Source organism: Macaca mulatta, chromosome 3 (assembly GCF_049350105.2).
Source record: "Macaca mulatta isolate MMU2019108-1 chromosome 3, T2T-MMU8v2.0, whole genome shotgun sequence".
In the NCBI taxonomy this organism is placed as follows: Eukaryota; Metazoa; Chordata; class Mammalia; order Primates; family Cercopithecidae; genus Macaca; species Macaca mulatta.
In genome coordinates, this window is record NC_133408.1 from 20,552,398 (window position 1) to 20,579,194 (window position 26,797).

At 37.7% G+C, this 26,797-nt stretch overlaps 1 protein-coding gene across 3 annotated transcripts in view; it reads left to right on the forward strand.

Moving 5' to 3' along the window:
- Window positions 1–26,797, forward strand: part of ADAMTS5 (ADAM metallopeptidase with thrombospondin type 1 motif 5) — a 51,027-nt gene that overhangs the window by 14,102 nt on the left and 10,128 nt on the right. For all 3 annotated transcript variants that reach the window (XM_028845389.2, XM_028845390.2, XM_077997925.1), the window contains 5 exons: window positions 10,491–10,658; window positions 19,689–19,972; window positions 21,377–21,560; window positions 22,258–22,433; window positions 24,311–24,486. In XM_028845389.2, the coding sequence (XP_028701222.1) occupies window positions 10,491–10,658; window positions 19,689–19,972; window positions 21,377–21,560; window positions 22,258–22,433; window positions 24,311–24,486 (988 nt within the window). The remainder of the gene's footprint in view (window positions 1–10,490; window positions 10,659–19,688; window positions 19,973–21,376; window positions 21,561–22,257; window positions 22,434–24,310; window positions 24,487–26,797) is intronic.

Here is a 26,797-nt window from a genome sequence, read left to right on the forward strand (position 1 = left end):
TAGATGTTGGAATCAGACACAATTTTTTGTGTCTAATTTATTTTTTTTCTGTCTAATTCCAACATCTAGTCCTAAATGAGCTCAATTTGTGCTAAATTACTTTCTACCTATGTCACACTGGTCTAATTACTTAAGCTCTCTGAACTCCAGTTTTCATATCTGAAACATAGGGATGATAGTGCCTATTTCAAGGAGTTGTTTTGGAGAGTAAATTGGGTAGAGTTTAGATAGTAAATGTTGTTTATATTCACATATACTTATGTTTTGCTTTTTAGCTAAATAGTTCATTTGCTTTGTAAATGTGTGTATCAACTCAGCATCACCTTTTTGGGAGCAAAGCATGGTTTGATCATTATTGTGCCTTTTGCCATCTATAGCAAAAAAGATTTTGATTTAAACAGATTTTGATTTTTAAGGTTAAAATTATAACTTTTAAATGGGAATTAAAACTACTTTCTTACATTCCTAATAGGCAGAGAGTATTTTCACAAAGCATCCATTTCTAAGTGCTATGTTTTCTTTGGGGAGTTAAATAACTTCTAATCCAAGGTACTTTGTAATTGCATGATTCACAATATTGCCCCAGTAAAACAGAATTCAGTAGTTAAATGTCAATTCTTAAGTATGGCGTTAATGTTCCTGACACATTTCTTACCTCCTAAGCAGAAAAACACAAACATAAAACCTAAACGTAAATAACTATCCAATAGCATCACTGAGAATAATTCCGTGTTTTATTGATTAAGTGTCTTTGGCTTCAGTAGTCAAAGATCTGAGTGGAGTCCCAGCTCTGTCTATGGGTTCTCTGTTTTATCTCAGACAAGTGATTTAGATACTTTGAGTCTCCATTTCTTCCCTATAAGGTGGGCTAATGAGGAGGCATGGCTCTCTTCTCAGCTGTACTAGAAGAACTGGTCAGCCTGAAAGCGTCCTTATAACACATCCCATTTAGGCTCCAGGGCAGAGATTACGTCTCTCATTTATACCTATTAATCCTTACTGATAAAAACAGAGCCTAATACGGAACCTTAATCAATATTTATTACATATCTATGTATGTGCTTGAGTGAGTAAGCGGGAGAAAGAAACACGAAACTTGCTCAAGGCAACATTCAGATCTGCAGCGGAAACTAAGAGGAATTAGTCCAAATACTCAGGAGGATGTAATTAAATAGAGGAGACTTTTAAAGTACACTAGTAATTAATCACCATCATTCAGAGTGAGAGGAGTCCCATAAGAAAGGTTCTAAATCCCTGGAAAGGCAGAAGCTGATTCGTCACAGGTCAAGTGGCGAAATTATGGGGAATAAGCAGCAGAGTTGAATGTTGGCATCATCCATCCACAGGATTATGGGCTCCAAATCCTGATCTTCAAAAGGAAAGATTCCACATTCTTTAAAGGAAGGGCAGTTTCTTTCCTTTCTAGTGATTGGTTTTCACACATTGACTGCATCTGGGAGATTTCCCTGTAAGACAAACACTGTGGCAATAAATGCAGCTTCTTCAGAGCTGCTTTGACCTCAAGTTAACTAGGGTGGAAGGAAGAGCCGTGCAGGGTCACCTTTCCCAGCTCGCCTGAATTCCTAAGCCAATCTTGTGTTACAGGGCTGATGCAGCAGTCTGAGAGGCAGGAAGCCAGATGCTGATAAGAACAAACGTTATATTAAAACTAAATATATACATGTGTGTGTACACACACAGTAAGAATTTTTCTCAATAGTACAAGAATATTAGACATAGTTATACAAGGAAACAATGTAGAAAAAGGTGGACTTCTATATGAAAACTCAAACCTAAATCTTTGATATATGATTGTGCCGTTGCATCCACTAAAATTTTTGGTTGGATCATCTTTGTTTATTTCTTTGGAAGTCCCTGTAATTCATTGTCCAATCAAACACTCTCTACTTAACTTCCCTTTTGTATTACATATGGGCTAATCTGAGCTATTTAAGGTCTGGAAGTGGGGGAATATGGATTCAATTCTGCTTTCATAAAAGAATCTGGCTTTCATTCAGTTTATTTTCTAATCTCCTTATTATTCTTTAATTTCACTTTTTGCCTAAATATTATGAACATGTGTTATAAAAAATAAGCCTTCAACATTTAGGAAACATAGCCTGACAAAAGATTTCCTGATCATCTGTGTATTATTACAGAGTCTTGCCCCTCCAGCCAGTGTGATCTTGGATAATGCAGCTTGCTGCTTTGTTTCCCATTGCTGTATTTTTTGGATTGCTGTGTGAAGCTCTCAGTCTGAGCTAACCATGCTCTCAATTTTAATTCCCCTCAATTCCTGCAGTCTTCCCTCTTCCTATTTGTTTGTTTTTGTTTATGAGATGGAGTGTCACTCTTGTTGCCCGGGCTGGAGTGCAACAGCGCAGTCTCAGCTCACTGCAATCTCCACCTTCCAGGTTCAAGAGATTCTCCTGCATCAGCCTCCCAAGCAGCTGGGATTACAGGCACCCGCCACTGCACCTGGCTAATTTTTGTATTTTTAGTAGAGATGTGGTTTCACCATCCCTCTTCCTTTTTACTAGACATTTGTGCCTTTCTAGATTCGGAAGTTGTGTATATGGTTAAAGTATGGTGATGAAAATGAAATTTTGAATGCTCAGTTTTCCAGTGTTTTAAATTTGCTCTAGCCTCATTCCAAAATGTGTAATTTCCTTTATGCAAACAGTGTGAATGTGTTACTGTGCTCAAAACACAAGCAAGGAGAAGATTCCCAGGCAGTTCCCATAATTTTTCTACTTCATTTCTTCTATAAGCAGTAAAAGGATATATTTGAGCAAGAATTACACTTTCATTAATCTATATACAGGTTTTCATGGAAGTGCACAACTGTTTCCTCTTTCTCTTCATAGTGGTTTAAAATAGAAAGTCATTTCTATTTTGTGCATGAATAAACTGAATCAAAATTTTCTTTTTAGTTTATGAACAGCCTGGGCAACATAGGGAGACCCTGTCTCTATTTAAAAAAAAAAAAAAAAAAAAAAAAAAAAACCAAAAAAAAAAACCTGGGCATGGTGGTGCATGCCTGTAGTCCCAGCTACTCGGAAGGCTAAGGTGGGAGGATTGCTTGAGCCCAGGAGATAGAAGATAAAATGAGCTATGATTACACCACTGCACTCCAGCCTGGGTGACAGAGTGAGCCCCCCACCTAAAAAAAAACTTATCTTGATAATTAACACATAAGGTAAGTAGAGGCGGAGCTGAAGTTTCTATCTGACACCATTTCTATCCAAGGCATTAGATTACTTGAAGTCAAAATGACACAGGTTAAAAATGAACAATTATGAAAAGTTACTCTTTTCATATACCATTTGATAACTAGAACACTTCTTTTTTTCTGCTAATTCTTTCAGAAAAGCTGCTAGATTTTGAAGGTAACTAATCAACTGATGCCAATACAGACTTCTGGAACATGGATATTGATTGACATTGACTCTGGATAGACAGTCATAAAGTGCTTTCCTTCTTGTGTTATATGCATGTAAATGTTGGCTAAATTGCAAACTATCAAAAACACAGTCTCCATCCATGTTCCTTGAGTGGAGGCAGGAATGTGCTTGCAGCCACTTTACAGTCCAAATGTGAACTGCAGAAAGTTTTCAAGTTAATGTAAGTTTACATTTGGAGTTTATATTTTAACTTGTCAAACTTTTATTATTGACTTGTAATAATAAAGATTTCACCTGCTGCACACATGGTTCTTAAAAACAATAATTTTATTGATGTTGGGCCAACTTCTAATATGCTAGGAGGAATAATCTGATTTTATTTAGACTAATGAAATCCATAATTTGCAAACATGCCGAAGCTTTGCTTTATGGTAGTTAATTATAAAATGCACTGAGTGAATCTCTCCACTGTGAAAGACTCCAGTGTGCTTCCTAAGCTAAACTCAGGCAACTTAAAAAGTTAAGACCAAATATTCAGCTGTGACTTAGGAAGTGGTTGAGACGCAACAGCAAAGCCGCCTGTGTTTTGGTGTGGTTCCAAGGTGTTCCCTGGTTGTGCTGATCTGTGTGTGACTCTGCTTCTGTAGATGATGAGATTAAACACGGCCATATTTTGAAAAGCTGCAGAGGTTCTTGAAACACCACAGACCAAATCCAAATACAGACTCAGATGTCCAGGCTGGCTGTAAGATGTGAAGTGAGAAGGAAACTAGGATTAAACTTGATATTTGCCCACAAACCCATTGCTTTAATCAACAAGCAGTTTGGAGCAAAGCCACACTATGTCTTTCTTGGCCCCCAAATAAAATGTGGGAATAAGTTTTTGCTATATGTTGAACAATATTGAGATATTTTGTGTCTATTGTCAGTTTTTTAAAAACTTAATCCCAATTCATGTTTCTCTAGGGAGAAACCTATAGATTATCTGCCACATGTGTGGAAACCAGCAAATTGAAGTTGGCATAAAAAGTAAATCTATCACACACTTGCTGAGTGATTTTTTTTTCTTAATGTTTAGGAAATTTCCTTTTGCCTCCCACATAAAGAGTGTCTAGTAATATCAAAGCTTTTTGGCTGGTGTGGTGGCTCATGCTTATAATGCCAACAGTTTGAGACAAGCCCTGGCATCATAGTGAGACCCTGTGTCTACAAAAAGTAAAATAAAATCAATCAATCAATCAATCAATCAATCAATAGCCAAGGGTGGTGGCATGCACCTGTAGTCCTAGCTAGTCAGAAGGTATAAGGATCATTTGAACCCAGGAGATGGAGGCTGCAGGGGGCTTTGATAGCACCACTGCACTCCAGCTTGGGTAATAGAGTATGACTCTCTCTCTCTCTCTCTCTCTCTCTCTCTCTCTCTCTGTATGTGTGTGTGTATGTGTGTATATATATATACACACATACACACACACCACTGATTACTAGAATACTCATAAGTAAAAGTATATAACAATCCCAGAATATCAATGAGGACAATAAGGTTAGCTGACAACCACTGGTCCTTTGATATATGTCAAGCACGTATTCTAATCACTTTGCATGTTTTATATCATTTAATTCTTACAAAATGCCATGAGATAAGTACCATTAGTGGGTCACCCAAGAGAGAGAATGAAGTTAACACACAGGGTATTTCGAAACCCATCTAAGGTCAACAACTAATATACTGATAAAGTGAGATTCAAACCCAATCCATCTGGCTTCAGAGCTCAAGATGTTTATACCCTTCTAGAATGTTTTTTTAGACAGTTTTTACTTTAAAGGTTATAATTCTGAAATGGATTCAAAAGGATATTGTCACAGCTAGTTATAAGGTGAAAAAGTTAGAGTTTCTTCCTTCCAAATTACATAATTGATACCACATTTACCGTTCATGTTTAATGTTTTGAAATGGGAGTCAAAGAGTTTTATCACATCTATGTAAAGATTCGTGTTTGAATAAGCATGCATGATCCAATGATTGGAGCTCATGGTTCCCTTCTTCAAGAATTCTAGCTTCTGATCCCATGTGAGCAGTTGACTCACTTTTCAACCCCTGGCAAGACCTTGCACCTCCATAATCCCAGCTGGAAAATTAGGTAAAGTAAAAACATGACCTCATTAAGAAACAGATGCTTCATCTGAGCAGTGCTTTCCCAAATAAACACATTACAGAGCTTCTTGTGACATTTTTTCAGGATGTGGTACTGTGTCCCCTTGACCATTGGTCAGTTTGGGATCAGGAGACAAGAGCTTGAAATTCTGTTTAATTTGCAGACCAAAGTTTAGAAAAACAAACAATTTCCTTCCTGAGGTTAATGTTCTAAGTCAGCTCTAGTTGTACAGTAATACCTGGGTTGAATAAGAAGCTGAACCAACAGTTTCCTTTAAAATGATGTGTCTTCATCTGGCTACACATTATCACAGATTTTCTAATACCAGATTCCCTTGTGAATTCAAGAAAGCAAGGTGTCCTTTAAATCTGTATTGGGAATATCAAAGATGACATTTATTTTACAAAATGTTACCCCTTTGCCAATTAGAAAAAAGGATTTTCATACCAGGAAAGTTATCAGGTGGCAATTTGTTTGCTATATCTGAGCTAACAACGTAACTCAAACTCTCAGCCCTATAGACTTTATTCTGACATAATTTATCGTTATATTTATTTTCTTAGATTAATTCAAATAAACTCCTTTCTGGTGTTACTTGCTGACAGACACTCAGCATGACTGTTGTCTGTTGTGTTTAAGACGTGATTTAACATCTATTAAGAATAGGTCAACATCATCTAACACAATTTACACCTTAGCTTTGACTAATTATTTCAAACAGCAAAATACAGTTCTGGCCGGGCACGGTGGCTCACACCTGTAATCCCAGCACTTTGGGAGGCCAAGACAGGTGGATCAACTGAGATCAGGAGTTCGAAACCAGCCCGGCCAACATGGTGAAACCCCGTCTTTACTGAAAATGCAAAAAGTTAACTGGGAATGGTGGTGTGCACCTGTTACGGCAGTTACTCAGAAGGCTGAGGCAGGAGAATCGCTCGAACCCGGGAGGTGGAGATTGCAGTGAGCTGACATCTTGCCATTGCACTCCAGCCTGGACAACAAGAGAGAAACACCATCTCAAAAAAAAAAAAAAAAAAAAATACAGTTCTGAAGCATGCACCACTTGGAAAATACTCGTGGATTAGACGGTTGCATTATTCTCTGAATTTCACTCTGGCTTCTGTCTCCCCTACCCAGTTAAAACCTTATTTAGCATATAAATACAGAGGCCATTAATAAGGGCATCTATTACACAAGTGTGTTTGGTCCTTAATTGCCTCAGGGTTTTAGGTGAAAGGCTTCCAATTACATCATCAAGAATTAAGGATAACTGAGAAAGATAGTATTGTAAACAAAATTGCTCAGGCAAGCTGCTTTTCGATCTTTTGCATGTCTGCTGATTATAAATGGTCCTAAACACAAATACTAACTCTTCCCTAAAGCAAGACTTCACTACCTCTGCTTTAAATCCTGACAGCAGATAGTTACCTCTGAACCCACCTCTGCCTTTTGTCTCCCTAGGAGTTTCACGTCCTATTTTACTGAGGGAGCTTTCTCAAATCTTTGTCAAAATGGCTTTGAGTCCTCCCCACCCTTCCCTTGCAGCACTCTGACTCTCCAAAAAGAAATCTTTCCCTTCTCCAAGGGTAAGGATTGCCATTCTATGTGGATATCTCAATTTCATCCCCTGCCTCCTCTAAAACCTCACCCGCAACTAACTCTGTTTGCTCTGTATTGCTTTAAAAACTCATCATGTAATACAATTTGATGTAAACAACAAATTAGTTTTGGCATTGTACACATTTTCTCCACACTCTTTTATATTCTTCGTGTGCTGTTTTTTACTCTCTGGGACAGGGATATCTAATCCTCTCTGCTGCTAATGCTCCTGGGGTCTGCTTGTCCAAGAAATGCTTAATCTCCAAACCACACCATTCATTTTAAACATCTCTGTGAATGATTTATGAACAACCTCTTCCTGAAAAGGCAGATGTCTTCAAAGCCATTAGCTTTTCCAATTCCCCTCCACAATCCCTACTTGAAATACCCAGTTGTCAGCTGTGACATTGTATTTTAAATTCCCTGGATTCTGGATTTTCTCTAGTAAGTTAGCTTTCAGTATCATAGCGTGCCATCTTTACCGTGAGCACTCCTTTAAAATTGCTTATACTTTTGTATACTTTTGCTTTTTCAAGGCTGATTTCAACTAACAGTAAATGTCTTAGCGTAATCGATTGGAGGGCTCGAATTAGAAAATACCACTCCTTTGGCTGTTTGCAGCCTTTAAAATGTGTGTCACGTCTTTCCTGAAGAGCATCCAAACATCTCTCACATTGATCTTCCCTTTCATATCCTGTCCAGCTCCTGAAGGGAAGTCACATGGTTCTTTCGCCATGCCCTGGTTCCAGCTATGCTGGAACTGGCTGCCTGTTAACTTTGGGTGCTTAAGTGTTCTTCACATTGCGCAGGACTCTCGCTGCCCTTGAGAGAGCATGCCTCTCCCAGACAGCTGACAGGCTTTCTTCATGGAGGACAGAATGTTCATTCGCCCTCAAAAGAGACCATCTCTTTCTGTTGACTCTAAGCAGTCTGCTTCGGCCTGACTTTTGGAGATCTTACAAAATTCACATCCCCTTGCTGAGGTGAAACGAAGATGTGTTCATGCTTGAATGGCAGTCTTTTCCAGTATAATTTCTTTTATGCATCTTCAGTGGCAATTAAGTTTCAGTGTAAAATGAGTCCATTTGGGGAGCATAAAAGTCATAATATTATATTAACAAGCATTCCGAAAGATTCATAAATGATGCCAAAATATTTAAAAATTAAATTGACTTGCTTACATAATTGAACCCTTTAAAATTATATGTTTCATCTCTCAGTTTGAAAGACAAAATGTAGGTACTTTCTCAGGCCCCTCAAAGTGAATTTCGTGTCTGCCATGTTTCCTATATTTTAAATCAGAATTCTAAAATCTACCCTCCAAATGAAGTGAAAATCTCTTGATACAATAATAAAAAGGCATATGGAAAGTGCTATGTATTTATATAGATTTGGAGGAAAAGACAATTACTCCATTAAATAAATATAAATATCATATGAAGTAGAATGCATAAGTCACAGTTTTTAAGTATAAAACCTGGATTCAAATAAATATTATGTTGCAGAGGTCACTTGGGGACACTTTTCTTCTCTCTTATGCCAGAGGAAAAAACTCAAGTGTGAAATTTCCACCCATATCCCTCAGTGTTAACTGATAAATCTTCTATCTCGGAAAAGTTCAGGAAGTGTAGAGTGCATTATCAACAAGTATTTCATGTACTAAGTAACTTTAAGTCGTTTCTAATAATATATGAATGAAAGATTCTGGTTTTCTTTTCTTTTCTTTTTTTTTTCTGTGAGCTGTGAGTTTCTTGAAAAGCTTAACAAACCACTCAAAAATTAGATGAGCCACTGCTAATTTCCTTTGCAAGTTAGTTGGGACATACTTTATGTATAGACTATAATGCACATTTATGCTACTGAACAAACAAAATGTTAAGTGATGGTGGGAGAACTTCCCAGAGAAAACATGTTAGCCTAGTAAGTACTGTTGAAGTAAATATCTGAATAAATAACATAAAAATGTGGAGACTTGGAAGGTCACCAAGCCCTAACCATTTATTTTCATCCGTAACAGCAATCAGTTGCTCAGTGGACAATTTTGTTATGAGGTGTTGGTGATTTAACAAGTTGGCCCAAAGTAGTCGGAATCTAAAGTGAAAGATTTCATCTCTGTTGGGTTTTATTGGTGCACACTGGACTCTGTTGCTAGAATGGCCAAAGTTTTCTGCTTTTGGCATTCAAGAACCCAAGGAGAATGTAGTCACCAATTTGCTACAGTGTTTCCTGCATTTGTTTTAGTGGTTTGTGTATGATTCTAGAAAGCTTTGTTAAAAACACTACCCTAGGATGATTTGCTGTCTACTTTTTAGAGTATGTAATTGCTCAAACTACTGTCCTAGATGTTTTAAATAGCATTGTAAATTTGTTGGGGAATATCATTTTATCCTTAGACTGCATGAAAATTGATCTTATGTAATAAAAAGCAATTTACTTGGATTATAAGAATGTGATTATGGGCTCTGTAAAATAATATCTAGCTTGACTGGAACTGCAGAGAACATGTTTGAGAGGCTTAAGCGCAAATATTACCTGGCTGAGTGGTTTTGAACAATCACAGCAATCACTGGGGAAACCCAGGTGTCCTTTCTTCAAGCTCTCAAACTCCATGTTATTGGTATTTTAGACATTTTAAAATGTAAATGGGTATGTTTTCAAAATAAGCTGTATGTTTGTGACAACAGTAAACTCATAACTCTCTAAATCACCAAAAGAAATGAACGGATGAAGCAAGCTTAGTTGTGCATGAAACAGGAAAGTTCCTCATTTCACTTATCTTTCTTTGTCTCCCCTAGTCCTCCCTTTTATTAGCCACCTATTTACTTGACTAAGAAAATAAGTCACTGACATTCAAAAACCATCTATTAAGTGTTTGCAACTTGCACAGCACTAAGTTCAATACAGAGGTTTCAACAGTATATGGGAGCAAATGCACTTTGATCTCATGGGGCTTGATCAGAGAAGGCAGAAAATTAGACAATCCAAATGATATGTGGTGAGGGCTATGACATAATCCCACAATTGTCTCGCAAACTCTAATTCTAAATAAGGCTTTGTTTCCACATGTCATTAAGCATATGTGATCCAGATGAATTATGGGAACATCTACTCTTTAGTTTTTCAGTTTCCATCGAAATGTTCAGCAAAAGCAACTGCTACACTAACTCCATGCAACTGTTATTTCCCCGGAGGTCCCGTCTCTGGGTGAGAAAGCAGTTAAAGTGAACTCATCTACAATTAGGAAAAAAAATCAAGCCCTAGCATAATAGTCATGGAAAAAAAGAAATACACAATCACGGATTATTTACACTTCCTCTATTCTCTCCCTTAGGACATCTACTTGGCCTCTCCCATGACGATTCCAAATTCTGTGAAGAGACCTTTGGTTCCACAGAAGATAAGCGCTTAATGTCCTCCATCCTTACCAGTATTGATGCGTCTAAGCCCTGGTCCAAATGCACTTCAGCCACCATCACAGAATTCCTGGATGATGGCCATGGTAGGTATCATTTAGAACACAGGCTGAGAAACAAAATATGGGATTCTTAGGAGTTTGACTTCATTATATCCTCATAATATTCACCTTGCCCTCTAAGACAATAGTTGTTTGGATAATGTCAGAAGAAAGACCAAGGAAATTGATCATATGTGGGTATGTACTGCCAACGTCCTTGGTGGCATTTTAGCTATGGTATTTTGGCTTTTGAATTGAAAAAGTTCAAAGGAGAAGCAGTGTGGAAGACCACACAGAATGCCTAGCTAGTGCCCTGAAAGTCTGGCTTTTATTCCTTCTGTTACCACTAGCTTCCTGTGAGAACTTTGGCAGACATCTTGGTTTCCCTGCTATTAATATGACTCTCAGAATTATTTGTTACATGCCTATTATAGGGGTGCAGTTAAGGTGTAGGTGACAATTCTACTGGATTCTCTTTATGGCAACATAAACCTAGAAGAGGAAGCTTTCTAGATTTGCACTGACTAGAAGAATTTGGTTTTATCCTGATAGCAGATTCTCCTGAAAGCAGAGTAAAAACTGCAGAACAGAAATAGAAAAGCAATCTCAATGATGGGAAAACACTTTAAGAACTTCAAAAGAAACTCTTGGCTTTATCCTTTCAATACAATTCAGGAGCACAGCATATTTTATTAAATTCTATAAGACTAGGATTAGTGCTGTAAATTATATTAAAATACTGAGGAAGTTACAATTTTTAGAAATAATAAATTCCGACCCCTAAGTAATCTTTGAAACAAGCTGTTGCAAATTTCCTAGCATTCTTTAGTACTTTAAAATAATAAAAACACAGGAGGATAGATGCATTGGCATTGTAAAAAATCTTCAGACATTATGTAGCTGAAATTTCCTATCTTACAGAAATGGACATATTCTCATTTATTTTGTGTTCTCTTAAAATTTGTGTTTCTAAAACCAGTAGTTAAATTGAATGTGACAGAAATTATTGATCATAATAGTTTTCTACAAAATTATCTCATTATATAGGGTTCAAAGTTGAATCATCTATGAAAACTGTCTTTTTCCCACTTCCACAAAGTTTATGACTTAATGTCCCATAACTTTTTAGTATGTTGACTGTTTTGAATTGTGGCTACATAATACCAGAACAATTGAAAAATTCAAATTATTTCAGACATAAAGGCTGCACAGTTCTCTGATACCATGGAGCCAAAATATGTTCATTAACTCATTCTTGCTCCATTAGTGGTGAACAGGTAAAGATTTAGCCGCCTATTACTATATATTTGTATGTCTCATTTTGAAAAAGCAATCTGGGTCCAACTTGGTTTAAAATATATCTCGATACAAAAAAAAAAAGTTCTTTTTTAGCTGAAAAAAATATCTCAATAATTTAAAGACTTGGAAACAACAATAAGAATTAGTGTATGAAGCTTTTCTTTTAGACCAATAATACAATGGTAATTTTATGTTTAGCTCAGTTTACATTGTGGATTAAATGCCCATAAAGTCCTAAAGTAAATGTTACCTTATTATCATCCTATCTATGTTGATCAGGTCAATGTCTCATAAAGTCCTTCTTGGGTGGAATCTTAAGTCTCCACTCATAATATTGCTTTTCTGTTTTACTTCTTTTCAGGTTTTCTGAAAATAAAATAACATTAATATTTTATTTCAAAATCACACGTTACACATTCCAAGAAGTTGAGCTAAACCTTGAATCACTAAATGAATGGATTTAGTTGCTAAGGCAGCAAATACTTATGGCTAAAATGAGACCAAATTTTTTTCCCTGTGCAAGTATTAGGTCAGCTAATTACAATGCTGGGGAGAATTTTGTTCCTAATTTTGAAATGATTCATTTATTTCATGTTTATGGAATTTGTGATCTTAATTTCTATGCAGTAAATATGCTTTCGGCATTGTCTTCATTTTTTTAACATTAATTCTATATTTAAAGGAGTCCATGCTCTGATTTTTTAAAGATTTTATAACAAATTTACATATTTTTATGTCTCTGTTTCTGTTCCAAAGGACTCAAGATAGAGAACAATTAAGGACATACTTTTAATAGAAATAGATCTTATTCATTTGCACTAATAAAAATGTATCTAAATTTCTCATATATATTAAATAAATTCAGTTACCAAAATTCATTGAACAGAAAATGCTTATAGTTTACTTATTTAATTTATTTCCTCCAATCTAGACTTTCTCACTTTTGAATATGTTGGTTTGGTTAGGCAGCCTTTTGTTTGGATAAAAATAATCCTATTTTATCAGTAGCTTATAACGTGAATAAAGTGATTTCAGAATAACAAAAACCAAAGAAAAGCAGTGTGGCACAATGACAAAGCTCAGTTATATCTTATTTCGTTTCAAAAGAGCATACTCAGATTCAGAATTGAAACAGTGATACTCCCTGTAGTGCTATTATTTAAAGATGAATTGAAATAACTTAATAACTTTTAAATTGTAACCAAAAAGCTGACTTAAGTCAATGTAAGTGAAAGTGTGACCATAGAAACTACTAAACCCGGCCGGGCGCGGTGGCTCACGCCTGTAATCCCAGCACTTTGGGAGGCCGAGGCAGGCGGATCACAAGGTCAGGAGATCCAGACCATCCTGGCTAACATGGTGAAACCCCGTCTCTACTAAAAATACAAAAAAATTAGCGGGGCATGGTGGCGGCGCCTGTAGTCCCAGCTACTCGGGAGGCTGAGGCAGGAGAATGGCGTGAACTCGGGAGGCAGAGCTTGCAGTGAGCCAAGGTCACACCACTGCACTCCAGCCTGGAGGACAGAGCGAGACTCTGTCTCAAAGAAAAAAAAAGAAAGAAAGAAACTACTAAACCCACTTTAGAGATGATTGAGGTTCTAACATTTCAACTGAAGAGCATAGGAGAGAACTAAGAAGACAGTCAAAGCCCAAGATGATAGAATAACAAACAGATGCATCTTTGTTAGAAGACTAAACGATGTCACAAAACTCTATTATAAAACCTTTCAACTTTACCCGTAGGAAGATACGCAGGCTTCCACTCAGAGCCCATTTATTCATATTTTACAGTTCTACCATTTTTCTGTTCTAATTTTCTAGGCCACTCAATTTTTTAAGCAATAAAATAGTCATGAGGGGTGAGGGAGACTTTAGACAGGAAGAAATGATATTATTTGACAATAAGAGAAAAGCTGTAAACAGCAGCCTGAGAACATGAAAGGCACAGTGGTCTAGTACCATTTTCTAAAGGTCAAAACCCCTATCTCACCAACACGGTCCCTCAAGTTAGTGCTATATTTCAGCATGATACAATAACTGACACACAGAAAAAAATGATTTTCAATTATTTAGGAAAGTTAAACTGTGGCCCCTATAAAGGCAGAAAAGCAATTGCTATTTTTTAAGCAGGTAATCTCACAACACATATACAATTTTTTAATGGTACCTAAAGAGTACATTATAAATGGGTATTCCATTTATGTCTAATATCTTATCCCTCCCCCTCTCACCTTCAGTAATACTGGAGAAATGAGGTCAGAGAGTAAAATTAAATTCAAAGCATTTGATTTATTTTTAAAATTATTAGCCATAAGTAGCTGGACATTTGTAGCACTTGTCCACTGCCAAATGTAAATTCATTAGTACTGAGTGTTTCCTGATTTAGCTCCAACAAGAAATATGCAGCAATTAGGTTATGGTTGAAAAACCAGTGTGTGCTCACTCTAAAGTCACTGTGTCTGCAGATTTGTGATTCAGAAAAGGAGAAGCCATGTCTCATGGGACCCCCCTACTCCCAACCTTGGCCAAGATACTTGTAGACATTCTGCAGTGTTTATACAAGCTAGCTCTAGGCAAGCTGGCTAGGAGTATGATCCTCAAAAATAAAGGTAAGCACTGGCAAAGAAATTGTGCAGTGAAAGCAGGTTATTGAATTTCCTTTCTCAAATGCTTACTAACCTGGAGTCCAGAAAAGATAGCTGTGCCTGCTGTATCCCTGAGTCCATGGTGCCAGATGATGAGAAAGGCCACCACTTATGTAGATACAGCTCAAGAACACTCACAACATAGGTTGCTAAGGAAAATCTATAGATGGTTTTGAAAATTCGTCATGTAGTGTAAAGAGCTAAGTTTACAGCCACTTACTGAACACAGAAATTTGCACATAAAATGATCTTGGAAAACCAGTTCTCTGAATCTTTTGTTAAGTATAGACTATAAAGCCAGCCAGGAGAGCTTAACATCAGTTTTTAAGGTGGAGTTAATAAAATTCAAAGCCAACACTATGGTTGTATCTTGATTTTCATACTAAATACGCTCTTTAATAGAGTGTGCAAATAAGACATATAGTTTAAGGCCACGGTGACTTTTATTTTTAAAAACATTCCTTTATCCTCTATCACAGGGAATCTTTAATTTAATTTCCTTGCCATTACATCTGCTAAACAGTATACCTAATGCATCTAACAGCTTCACACCCAGACCCCTTGAATTACTTTTTGACAACAATTGTCTGGTTTTTGGAAGTGCTCTTGTTCATTCTTATATCACTGGGTCCAAAATGAGTGATCAAAGAGCAGGCAAATGTACCCATTTATATTTTAACGTTAGACATTCAAGGAAAGACCTAAAAGCAGAGGGCCAAGGGTCGTGAGATGAAGAAAGGAAGCAAAGGGAGATTGTAAGCAGTGGTGTTAGGCTTCTTTGGATGAGTTTCATTAGGAACATTAATTGATTTCTCCTAGATCATGAATATTTGGGTCATGCTCAATTTCATACCTGAGTATTGAAAAGGAAGAGAAGGTGGAAATAATTGTAGTGCTAGAAATAGGGAAGAAAAAATTGAAAATAATAAAGAACAACAACTTTGAGACCAGGCATGGTGGCTCAAGCCCTGTAATCCCAGCACTTTGGGAGGCCAAGGTGGGCGGATCACCTGAGGTCAGGAGTTTGAAACCAGCCTGGCCAACGTGATGAAACACCGTCTCTACTAAAAATACAAAAATCAGCTGGGCATGGGTGGCGCACCCCTGTAATCCCAGCTACTCAGGAGGCTGAGGCAGGAGAATTGCTTGAACCCGGGAGATGAAGGTTGCAGTGAGCCGAGATCGTGCCACTGCACTCCAGTCTGGGCAACAGAGCTAGACTCCATCAAAAACAACAACAACAACAACAACAACAAAAAAGAACAACAACTCTGATAATTTTGGTTCACCATTAATATGAGAGACAAATAGTACTATAAGTCAGATATACAAAACTAGAGATTTTTCTGTTACATTTCCTGGAGGCATGGCATTCCTTCCATCACCTTTAGTGGAATTCTGCCAACACGTTTTCTTACTGGTTCATCTCAAATCACAGCGTTTTACTTTTTATTTTTTTGTCTTATTTTAAGCATTTAGTTTAACATGAATGGTAAAACATATATGCAATATGCACACATTCCTATTGACTTTCTTTTCTTTCTTTCTTTCTTTTTTTTTTTTTTTTTTTTTGAGATGGAATTTCGCTCTTTGTTGCCCAGGCTGGAGTGCAATGGCGTGATCTTGGCTCACTGCAACCTCAGCCTCCCGGGTTCAAGTGATTCTTCTACCTCAGCCTCCCGAGTAGCCTCCCGACTACAGGTGCCCGCCACCATGCCCAGCTAATTTTTGCATTTTTAGTAGAGCTAGGGTTTCACCATGTTGGCCAGGCTGGTCGTGAACTCCTGACCTCAGGTGATCCGCCCGCCTCGGCCTCCCAAAGTGCTGGGATTACAGGCATGAGCCACCGCACCCGGCTTGACTTTATTTTATAGTCTATCTATTTACATATACACAATGTTAAAACAAAAGAAAAAAAGGAAGAAGGAAGGAAAGGAGAGAGGGAGGGAAGGAGAGAAGAAGAAACTTGCCAATTTGTAGAACAGACCAAACACAAAATGTTCGCAGCAAGGCCCAGATCAAATTTCAGACTACGATGAATTAAAACATATGTGAAGTAGATGTGAAGAAGTGGTTGAGAATAAAAGTAAAATAGGTTAAGAAAAACATCAGCAGTAGGTTGGATGCTTCCAGAGGTCACTAGAAATGATACTGAAAGGTTGATCAGTTTCCCTTTTTACTCCTTCCCCAAACTGTATACATTTTTTAAACATAGAAAAATGTATATCCAATCTGTTATTACTTAGATTTTAAACATTTTATACTGTGAGATTCAGACTTAGACTCTGTATTGATTTGTGTTATTGTTTCTTGCCATCATTCTGTCATTTGGTAGAGATGCTTGTACCTATTGTGTTGCAAAAGGATGTAATTCAATGTAAAAATGAAATCATATATACTTTGGCATAAACAGAAATTGATGCAGCTACAAATCCTAGTACTGAGAATGTTGGCACAACACATTAATTGCAATTCTGAAATAAGTTATTTCATTTTAAGCAAGAAAAGGTCATCTCCACATGTATGACCTCTAAGGGAAAATTATAGAGCTGATACATCTTATTTTTAATGGAAAGCTAAAGTGTTACTTATTTTTAAAACTTATACTTCTAAGTTAAGCTTTTCAAAGAGATGCCACATCTTGAAGTCTCCTTATTGGAAGCCAATTTCAAATTGTTTGCATTACACATTTCTTTTCACTTGTCATCTACTAGTGAGGTAGAACAGGTGTCAGTGACTGTGTATGCATAGTCAGGTGGTGAGTTATTTTGACTCCAGAAAAATGAGGTAGATCCATGCCTTGTGAATGCGTACATGGTAAAGATTTCCTAACTAATATTTAGTTACCCAGTCCTATAGTCTGTGCTTTTTAGTAAAACTTAAAAAAAAAAAAAAGTTTCTTAAAACAGCACTTTTGAAGAACTGGAAAACATTCTTGCAGACTCAGAGATTTGTTGACAGTCTTCTAACATCAGCAATCTGCCAGGCATCTCCTGGTGTACACAGTACTTCTTTTTTGATTCTGCAATGAAGATAATGTTTTTCGTGGGGTTCTGAAGCCCTAATCGCACTCTGTCTTATAAACAGAGCTTAGTGAGCTTTTACTATCATTCTTTCCTACTGACTTGATGTTGATGTTTTTCTTTTAACTTGGTGTTTTTCTCCCAAAGTTCTCTTTGGCTGGATACTTATTTTTAATGCTTTTCCTGGCTTGCCTTAAGAAGCTTTACCTCTCCAAACATTCTGGCTCAGAAGTTTAACAGGAACTTTGCTCTTTATTCATTTTCATATAATGCCCCCAACACAGATTGACAAATTCTAAGGTATTCACTTTGAAGAAATTTGAATGCAGTCCTTAAAAATTTATGGTATACTGAAAATGTGCTGAATATTCGATTTCTCAGTGGTGCATAAGGATTTGAATATGACTTTTTGTTGAATAAAAAGAATAACTGTAATACATCTAAAAGACTGTGAAATATGCTGGGATAGAACTACCATTGCTTTGTATTTTTCTGGTCACCCTTAATCTCTTTGTTAGGTAATTTCACATGTACAGTATCACAGTGAGAAGAGAAGCATTATGCAGATCTTGAAAATAAATTAAGGCGAGGTTAGCTAACTTAGCCAGCAGCATTCAACCATTTAGTGTTTCACCAGAGTAAGACTTCAGACCGGGTGTTTCTTCCATTAAGCTCAATATCCACTGCTTAAAGGATCCTTACACATGGCTGCCCTTCAGCAATACAATCAGGCAGCTACTCACATGCTAACAGAAGCCATCTGGCATCAGAAGAGGAGGGCAGGCTCCGAGCATGAAACCATAACAGCTGTGTGACCTTGGGTAACTGGTCTGCCTCTTACGGGCCTCAGTTTCCTTATCTGTAGCATAAATAAAATATGCACTAGAACCTGCCTGATGGGGCTGTGGTGAGGATTAAATGAGCTCATACGTGTAAAGAATGGAGAATAGTGTGTGTAACACATATTTGTTATTTTTAATTGCTATTATAATAATTGTGTAAATCCTAAAATCAAGTAAACAGAAAAATACAGAAACAGATGGACAATGTGCATGCACGTGTGTGTGACAAAAGAAAATTAATGATGTTAACTCACTGGACAGGGATTCTTAAGGAAGCTTTTGCAGGGAGGGGAAGGAGAGGACGAGGAAGCACATTTAAGGTTTTGGATTCTCATCGTCCATGTTCCAGCTTCTATGAATCCCCCATCTCACCCCTCTGCCTGTACACCCTCATACATGATGCAATGAGATGCCCACCTTGCTTCAGCAGATACGCTCCAAATACTCAACAAATACCAATTCCATTAAATAGATACAAAGAGAAGAGTATAAAGACTAGCCTAATCCTAAATGATCAAAGACTATTTTTTCTTTTTTCACTGCTCCTTTGTTCTGTGAATCTTGAAAGCTTTTTATTAAAATTTTTATCAGTCTGGGAGAAATACTTTATCTCCTTGACTTTATTGGGAGGCCTTCAAAGGTAGATCTGGGTCATTTTTCTGTATTTCAGATACCTAGTGTGTTTTCTAGAACATTGTAGGTGCCGAACAAATGCTTGTCGAGTGACTAAGAATGAATGAGGATCCAGCTTGGCTATTATTTATGGAATTAGTGGAAAGGAGACATGTGATAGGCACATGGGGAAGGGGTGAGTTAGAAATGGGTAATGGGTTATACAAATAGAGTGCCAAAGGCAAACTCTGTTTCTCGAAGTAGTCAATGTTTCATTATCATTATTATTATTATTAAAATTCACCATCTAATTTCCTCTAGGTCCATCCCAATTTCATTTAGCGCCTTAGCACAACGGCTATTTTCACAAGTAATCATTACAAAATCATTTTATTTCATCACACCCCTGCCAACCTCACCTCTATTGTCACAGACACTCCGGAGCGTATCACTCCTGAGAACCCTGGAGGGTATTGTGCGTCGGAGGAGGCGCCCAGCCTTGTCCCCGTGGAGTCCCTCTCCAGAGCATTACACTGCAGATCCGTAGGTGCCTCGTGCTCCAACACCAGCCAGGGCATTTTATTTTTAGATCCATGACTTTAGCGGTTTGAAATCTAAACACAGAGCCGTGGTCAATCTCAGATATTCTTGTAGGTAACTGTTTGCTGGACCAACCACGAAAGCAGATCCTGGGCCCCGAAGAACTCCCAGGACAGACCTATGATGCCACTCAGCAGTGTAACCTGACATTCGGGCCCGAGTACTCCGTGTGTCCCGGCATGGATGTCTGCGCTCGCCTGTGGTGTGCCGTGGTCCGCCAGGGCCAGATGGTCTGTCTTACCAAGAAACTGCCTGCTGTGGAAGGGACGCCTTGTGGAAAGGGGAGAATCTGCCTGCAGGGCAAATGTGTGGACAAAACCAAGAAAAAATATTATTCAGTAAGTGATTTTCTCATCAGTCAGGGCCTGGAGGCCCAAGAAGTGAAGTGCATTCTTGTGATGGGTATGGTCACTGTCCTCAGAAGGTTTTATTTTCTGATTTAAAAACTTTTCATTTTGAGATTTATTTACGGCTTCTTTTACTCGCAGTAGCCATTCTCAGTGATCCGAGATTTACTGGGGAAAATGCAGATACCAGGGATTTCTTTGCAGTTTACATCTTTTAACAAATACTCATGTAACTCAGATTCTGTCTAATTGAGACCCCAGGCAGGAGCCTATTCATTGCCTTTGGAAAGTTTACTTTCAAACTTCTCTGGCTGAAGTTATCAGAATATAAGTATTTAAATTCAGTAAGGAGGTAATAGCAGAGCTGATACATGTGGTCCTTGTACATATTTGGTGAGCTCCAAATGGTCACTTTTTTCCCCTTGACAATAAGTTCATCTAAATTTAGGAGCTAAAGTAACTTATGGCTGCTCCGGGAAAACACATCTGCCACCATATACACAGTCCACTTCAGATCAGCAACTGCCCTGTTAATTTTCAAGACCTGAGTAAAATAGGTGCTCGCTCTCAACCCACAAGATTTGCAAAGTTCCTAGAAGAGAATTATCATGTGCCCATTGCCTGTATCTTTCCGGGGCATCACCCAGCCATGCACCATCAGATAACCTGACACAGTCAGCCAGAGGCAATTCACAGATTCCCTCAGCAAAGCAGCTGATCAGATTCTTCCTTTCGGAATCTCTAAGCTCCCTCCCGGAATGTCTCCAGAGAAATAGACTCGGGTTGCCATAAAAGGGCTCTTCCTTCCCTAAGGGGTGTGTCTGCATGTATGCCGTGAGCGCACTTCAGTATCTGTCACATCTAATTAGGAATTAAACCAAGTTGGGTCCGGTACATTTATGTACGTCACGGAGTCGGTCACAGACAGGATGTGGGTTGTCAACAAAGGGACCGCAGAGTTTTACTGCTAAACAGATGCAAACACAAATAATGACCAGTTCCATGCAGATCCTTCAGCATTATACGTTTCAATAAAGATCCAAGATCAGAGTGGACAAAAAGTTACCATGCTTCAGTGATATTAACAGAGATGGACCAAATCAGAAGACATAATTTACAATGGCCCATAGAAACCAGGAGGTAATCTTTGTGGTGTGCTCAGTACTTAGGATGACGCTTTCAGATCTTCTAGTGCTGGAGTGGGGGTGGTAGAAAAGATGGATTGCTTAACACTGGAAATGTATTGCATTTCCAAAGCATGATCATGTTAAATTCAGTGAAAATATAACTGTGTCTGTGACAAAGTTTCTACTTTGTCGTTAAAAGCAAGTGATTTCCAAATGCACATTTTGATTGTTTTTCTCTCATCTGAGTTAAAATATCTTCTATTTTCAGACATCAAGCCATGGCAACTGGGGGTCTTGGGGATCCTGGGGCCAGTGTTCTCGCTCATGTGGAGGAGGAGTGCAGTTTGCCTATCGTCACTGTAATAACCCTGCTCCCAGAAACAACGGACGCTACTGCACAGGGAAGAGAGCCATCTACCGCTCCTGCGGTCTCATGCCCTGCCCGCCCAATGGTACGCTGCTCCCAAGTGTCAGCAACCATCACATGCTACATGTCATTTGTATTCTAGCAATAATTAATACAGGAGGCTGGGGAAATAATATTAATCTTAAACTGCGCAGTTCCACCAATATGCAGATCAATAACAAACACGTATGTGAATTTTATTTTTTTTTGAGACGGAGTCTTGCACTGTTGCCCAGGTTGGAGTGCAACGGCACATTCTTGGCTCACTGCAGCCTCCGCCTCCTGGGTTCACACGATTCTCCTGCCTCAGCCTCCTGAGTAGCTGGGATTACAGGTGCACATCACCACACTTGGCTTGCTATTTATTTATTTATTTATTGTATTTTTAGTAGAGATGGAGTATTACTGTGTTGGTCAGACTGGTCTCGAACTCCTGACCTTGTGATCTGCCCACCTCAACCTCACAAAGTGCTGGGATTACAGGCATGAACCACCATGCCCATCCATATATGTGATTTTTAAGTTATTATTATAAGCAACAGAGTATTCAGAGAACTGGAATAAAGAATCACCATTTTGAACTCTATCTATGGATAAAATCCATCAGTACTATTGAGTAAAGAGACTGTGCAAAAAGAAAAAAAAATTTTGCATCTTACCCTTAAAATTAACTATTTAAACCCACAAGAATAGATCTAAGTTTCAGAACTGACAAATAATACTGTAACATGTTTGTTTTCTAGGTAAATCATTTCGTCATGAACAGTGTGAGGCCAAAAACGGCTATCAGTCTGATGCAAAAGGAGTCAAAACTTTTGTGGAATGGGTTCCCAAATATGCAGGCGTCCTGCCAGCGGATGTGTGCAAGCTGACCTGCAGAGCCAAGGGCACTGGCTACTATGTGGTATTTTCTCCAAAGGTAACTACACACCAACTGTGCAGAAGCGGTGGGTGTACTGGTGGAAATTATTTGGTAGAACGAAGCCTGCGGACGCAAGATGTAAACAGCTATTAGTTTGGGGTCAGTTAGATTTTGGAAGGTTTTTATTTTCATCTCTATAACTTCTATATTTTCAAACTTTACACAATGAATAAAAATTATTTTATAAACAGAACAAGTAAATGTTTTAAAAGCTATATTTAAAAGGTGTAACTCCCTGTCAAGGAAGGCAAAGTGTGGCCTTAACTTTAAAGTAACCATAAAAACAACTAGTGTTTCCTAAGCACCATTGTAAAGGAGACTCCAAGGCAAGAAAACTTTTTCTATTTTTCCATGATTTACTTAAGAATTCCTTTCATGAGCCATGGAGATGGGTTTCAAGATCATATACCTTTGCCTGAGGCTTTTGAATAAGTCAAGAACACTTAATATGAATCAATATCCCTCTAGTTACGTATAATATTTGTATGAAACATGACTTATTTTTCACAAGTGAGCATTTTCTAAATCTATAGCAGAGTTTTATTCTTATGGTCAGTGTTATACAGCAATTTACACATTTATAAACAGTTGCTACATTTAAAATCACCTATGGCTGAGTGCAATGGCTCACACCTGTAACCCCAGCACTTTGGGAAGCCGAGGCGGGCTTTCACACGATGAAACCCCGTCTCTACTAAAAATACAAAAATTAGCTGGGTGTGGTGGTGCATGCCTGTAATCCTAACTACTCGGGAGGCTGAGGCAGGAGAATCGTTTGAACCCGTGAGGCACAGATTGCAGTGAACTGAGATCACACCACTGCACTCCAGCCTGGTAAGAGAGCGAGACTCTGTCTCAGAAAAAAAATTACCTCTGAAACTTGGCCTTCAGATATTTATGACATGTTATTGAAAAACAAGCTAATGCCCAATTTATGTAATTTTTTAAATATCATGTTTTTATTAGAAAATAATGCATTTTCATTTAAAAAATTACACAGCAGTAAAAACATAAAATCACCTGAAAATACCACCATATACAGAGCTATTAACCTGATGAAGTATATTCTACTTCAATTCACACACACACACATTCACAACATACACACATGTATAAAAAGAGTTTTCTATATACATACCTATGAAATTTACAGGCTTATTTATGTATGTGAGTGTATATATATTATACTCACATGCACAAGCCACAATCTATGTACACACTGTTTTATAACTAGCTTTTAAACTATACACTAATCCCTTTATTCAAAATATATTCAGTCTCTTCCAGTAAGTCCGTTCATCTAACTTCTCCAGACTCCTTTTTCTATACTAATTTGGTTGCCTCTATTTCGGTGTCTGACAGTTCAACACACAATAGGGAATGCTCTCCAACCATGACATAGTTTTGAATGGCAAGTTTAGATTTTCGAATTTGTCATTATCATAACAACTATGCAACAAGAAGGATCTTTGCATTCTCAAGCCTGCTTATATTCAGTTCTGCAAACAAATGATAGTCCAAAACCCTAAGTCCAAAACACTTTTTTCTATCATAAAAAGCCAAGATGGTATCGTGAGAATGTATTATGCATACAAAAACGAAGATAAGTACCTTGTGTCTCCTAACACATTCAGAGGTAAGCTTAAGAGAGAAACTGTGTAACCTAGGCTTATTGTAATCTGCTGTCTGGCAACATGCCAAGGATTTTTCAGTTAGATACTTCCAGAAACTATGTTTTTTGGCTTTTTTTTTTTTCAATGAACTGTCTATGTCCATCAAACTCAAAAAATCACAAATGAGACCTTACTAGTTGACCAAAGGAGCAAATACTGACGCACACGTTTCCCACTGCTAATGTGTTTGCCGTGATTCAGGTGACCGACGGCACTGAATGTAGGCCGTACAGCAATTCTGTCTGCGTCCGGGGGAAGTGTGTGAGAACTGGCTGTGACAGCATCATCGGCTCAAAGCTGCAGTATGACAAGTGCGGGGTATGTGGAGGAGACAACTCCAGCTGTACAAAGATTGTTGGAACCTTTAATAAGAAAAGGTAATGATAGAACCTTTGCCTTTGTATGAATTGAACAAAGCTTTAGACGCTTGCAAAATTGGTAAAGGGGGGTTCATATTACATCCTAAGCTATGTGTACAAGGAGGTCTAACGTGGCTCTAGAAACACATTTTAAACATGAGAAGGAAGAGACAGGAGATGAATAAAACTCTGGTTGCTCAGGGGTAACTCATGACGCCTCTGGAAGCAGATAAACTGCAGTAGCCATGGGAATCAATAGCTGGCAGAGTCGGAAAACTGAAAAGAAAGAGTGGGTGACATTCCACTTTAGTGATATGTTGCAGATCTATTGTTATTCCTAAAACATAATTTAGATAAGGTTGGCTGGTTTCGATCTTAACTGTAGTTTCAAAAACAAATTCTCCTTACACTGTGTTTTCCTTAAGAAAACATTTCTCCTTGCAAAATGTAAGTTCATGGCAGTGGTGTGGGTAACAATCCTAGTGAAGTATCCTGGTTTATATCTGCTCTCTAAAGAAATACATACAGCAGTGTCTGTCTCCTGCTTCCTCTTGTGGCCCTAGATTACACTTTTGCTTTAAATATTCAAGTTTATAAAGTACCAATTTCTGGCATAAAACATGCTATCAGGTAGGATGACTGGGTTGACTAGAGTCTGGTAAAACACAGGCTTGCTTTTCTTCCCAAACCACTCTTAGGCTGAGTGTTATTAGTCAAAGGTATCTGTATTCTTGATGGACGTGCTCTGTTGTCTGTAATTTGAGAGTAATATGCAAACCAAATTAACAATAGGATTTATTAAAATAATTTAAAATGTTAATGTAAAAACTGTAAATTTCCTCTGATGCGATTTGAAACTATATGGCTGAAAAATTTATTCTGAGTTAAAATAGGCATTACTAATTCTATTTGCTAATGAAATAATTATTCACCCAATTGTGTTAGACCATCTATGTCAAAAACCCTGCATGCCCAATTATAGCCTGCATTTTTATATGTTTCAAAGGTATTAAACACCTTGGAGATGATCAGTCCAACTTTCTGTTTTAAAAATGAGATGGACTCTGCAAATATAGGAGTTAGTCAATTCTCCACGGCTGATGACTGCCAGAGAAGAACAGACACCATAACTGAAATCCTAGAATGCACAGGTCACTTTGAAAAAAAAATAGAGAAAGAGAGAAAGAGAGAGAGAGAGAGAGAGAGAGAGAGAGAGAGAGAGAGAGAAAGACAGAAAGAAGGAAAGAAAGAAAGAAAGAAAGAAAGAAAGAAAGAAAGAAGAAAGAGAGAGAAAGAGAAGAAAGAAAGAAGAAAAAGAAAAAGAAAGAAAAAGAAATAAAGAAAGAAAAAGAAAGAAAGAAAGAGAAAGAAAGAAAAGGGAGGGACAGAGAAAAGAAAGAAAGGAAAAGGAAAGGAGGGAGAGAGAGAATTCAGGAATCAGATTAGAAACAAAATTACTTTTAAAAAGTAATACCTTATACACTTTATGGTACATATTCTCATCTATATAAAGTTATAAACCACTTTTCAAATTGCCAAATTTAGCATTTTAAGTATTTTTGTGTTGACAACTAATATCTGCACATTTTTTTCACATGAAAAGATGAAGAAATTCATTACAGCAACAAATGGTATGCAATGTAACCACTCGAAAATTGGTTTGACCAAGATTATATTATGGTACAAACGACTTGTTTGAGTAGTTCAAAGTTATTACCTAGGGAGGCCATAGAAATTTATATGATTTATAAAAAGGAAAATTGATCTCATACTGGAATATCTGTAATCAAGCTTTGGCTCAATGATTGCTTAGACATGTGATCTTTGAATCGTCACCTAATTTCTTTACCGTGAGATTTCTCAAAAGTAAAGTGGAAATGCTAGTAATTATTATCATACGGTTAATAAAACTGTTGTGAAGGTGAAATGAGATAATACATACTAAAATATTTTATCAAGTTTAAGCCTACACAATATGACCCTAATCCTAACTTGCTCCTCCCTCAGTTTTCTTCATCTCAGTAAATGGCAACTCAGTCTTTCTACTATTGAAGCCAAAACTCTAGAGTCATGGTTCATGTCTCATTTTCTCTCACCCCACATCCATCCATCACCAGATCCTGTCGGTTCTATTTCCACCACATCTCCAGCATCTGGGTGCCCCTCACCACAGTGACCTCAATCCAAGTGTTCATCAGATCTTGCCTGGACTAACACTGCAGTTTTCTCGTGACCTCTGGATTCTTTGCCCCTCAATCTTGTCTTACCAAGCAAGGAAAGCCATGGCTATTACCTAGATCAGATCATTGCATTCCTTTGATCAATAGCC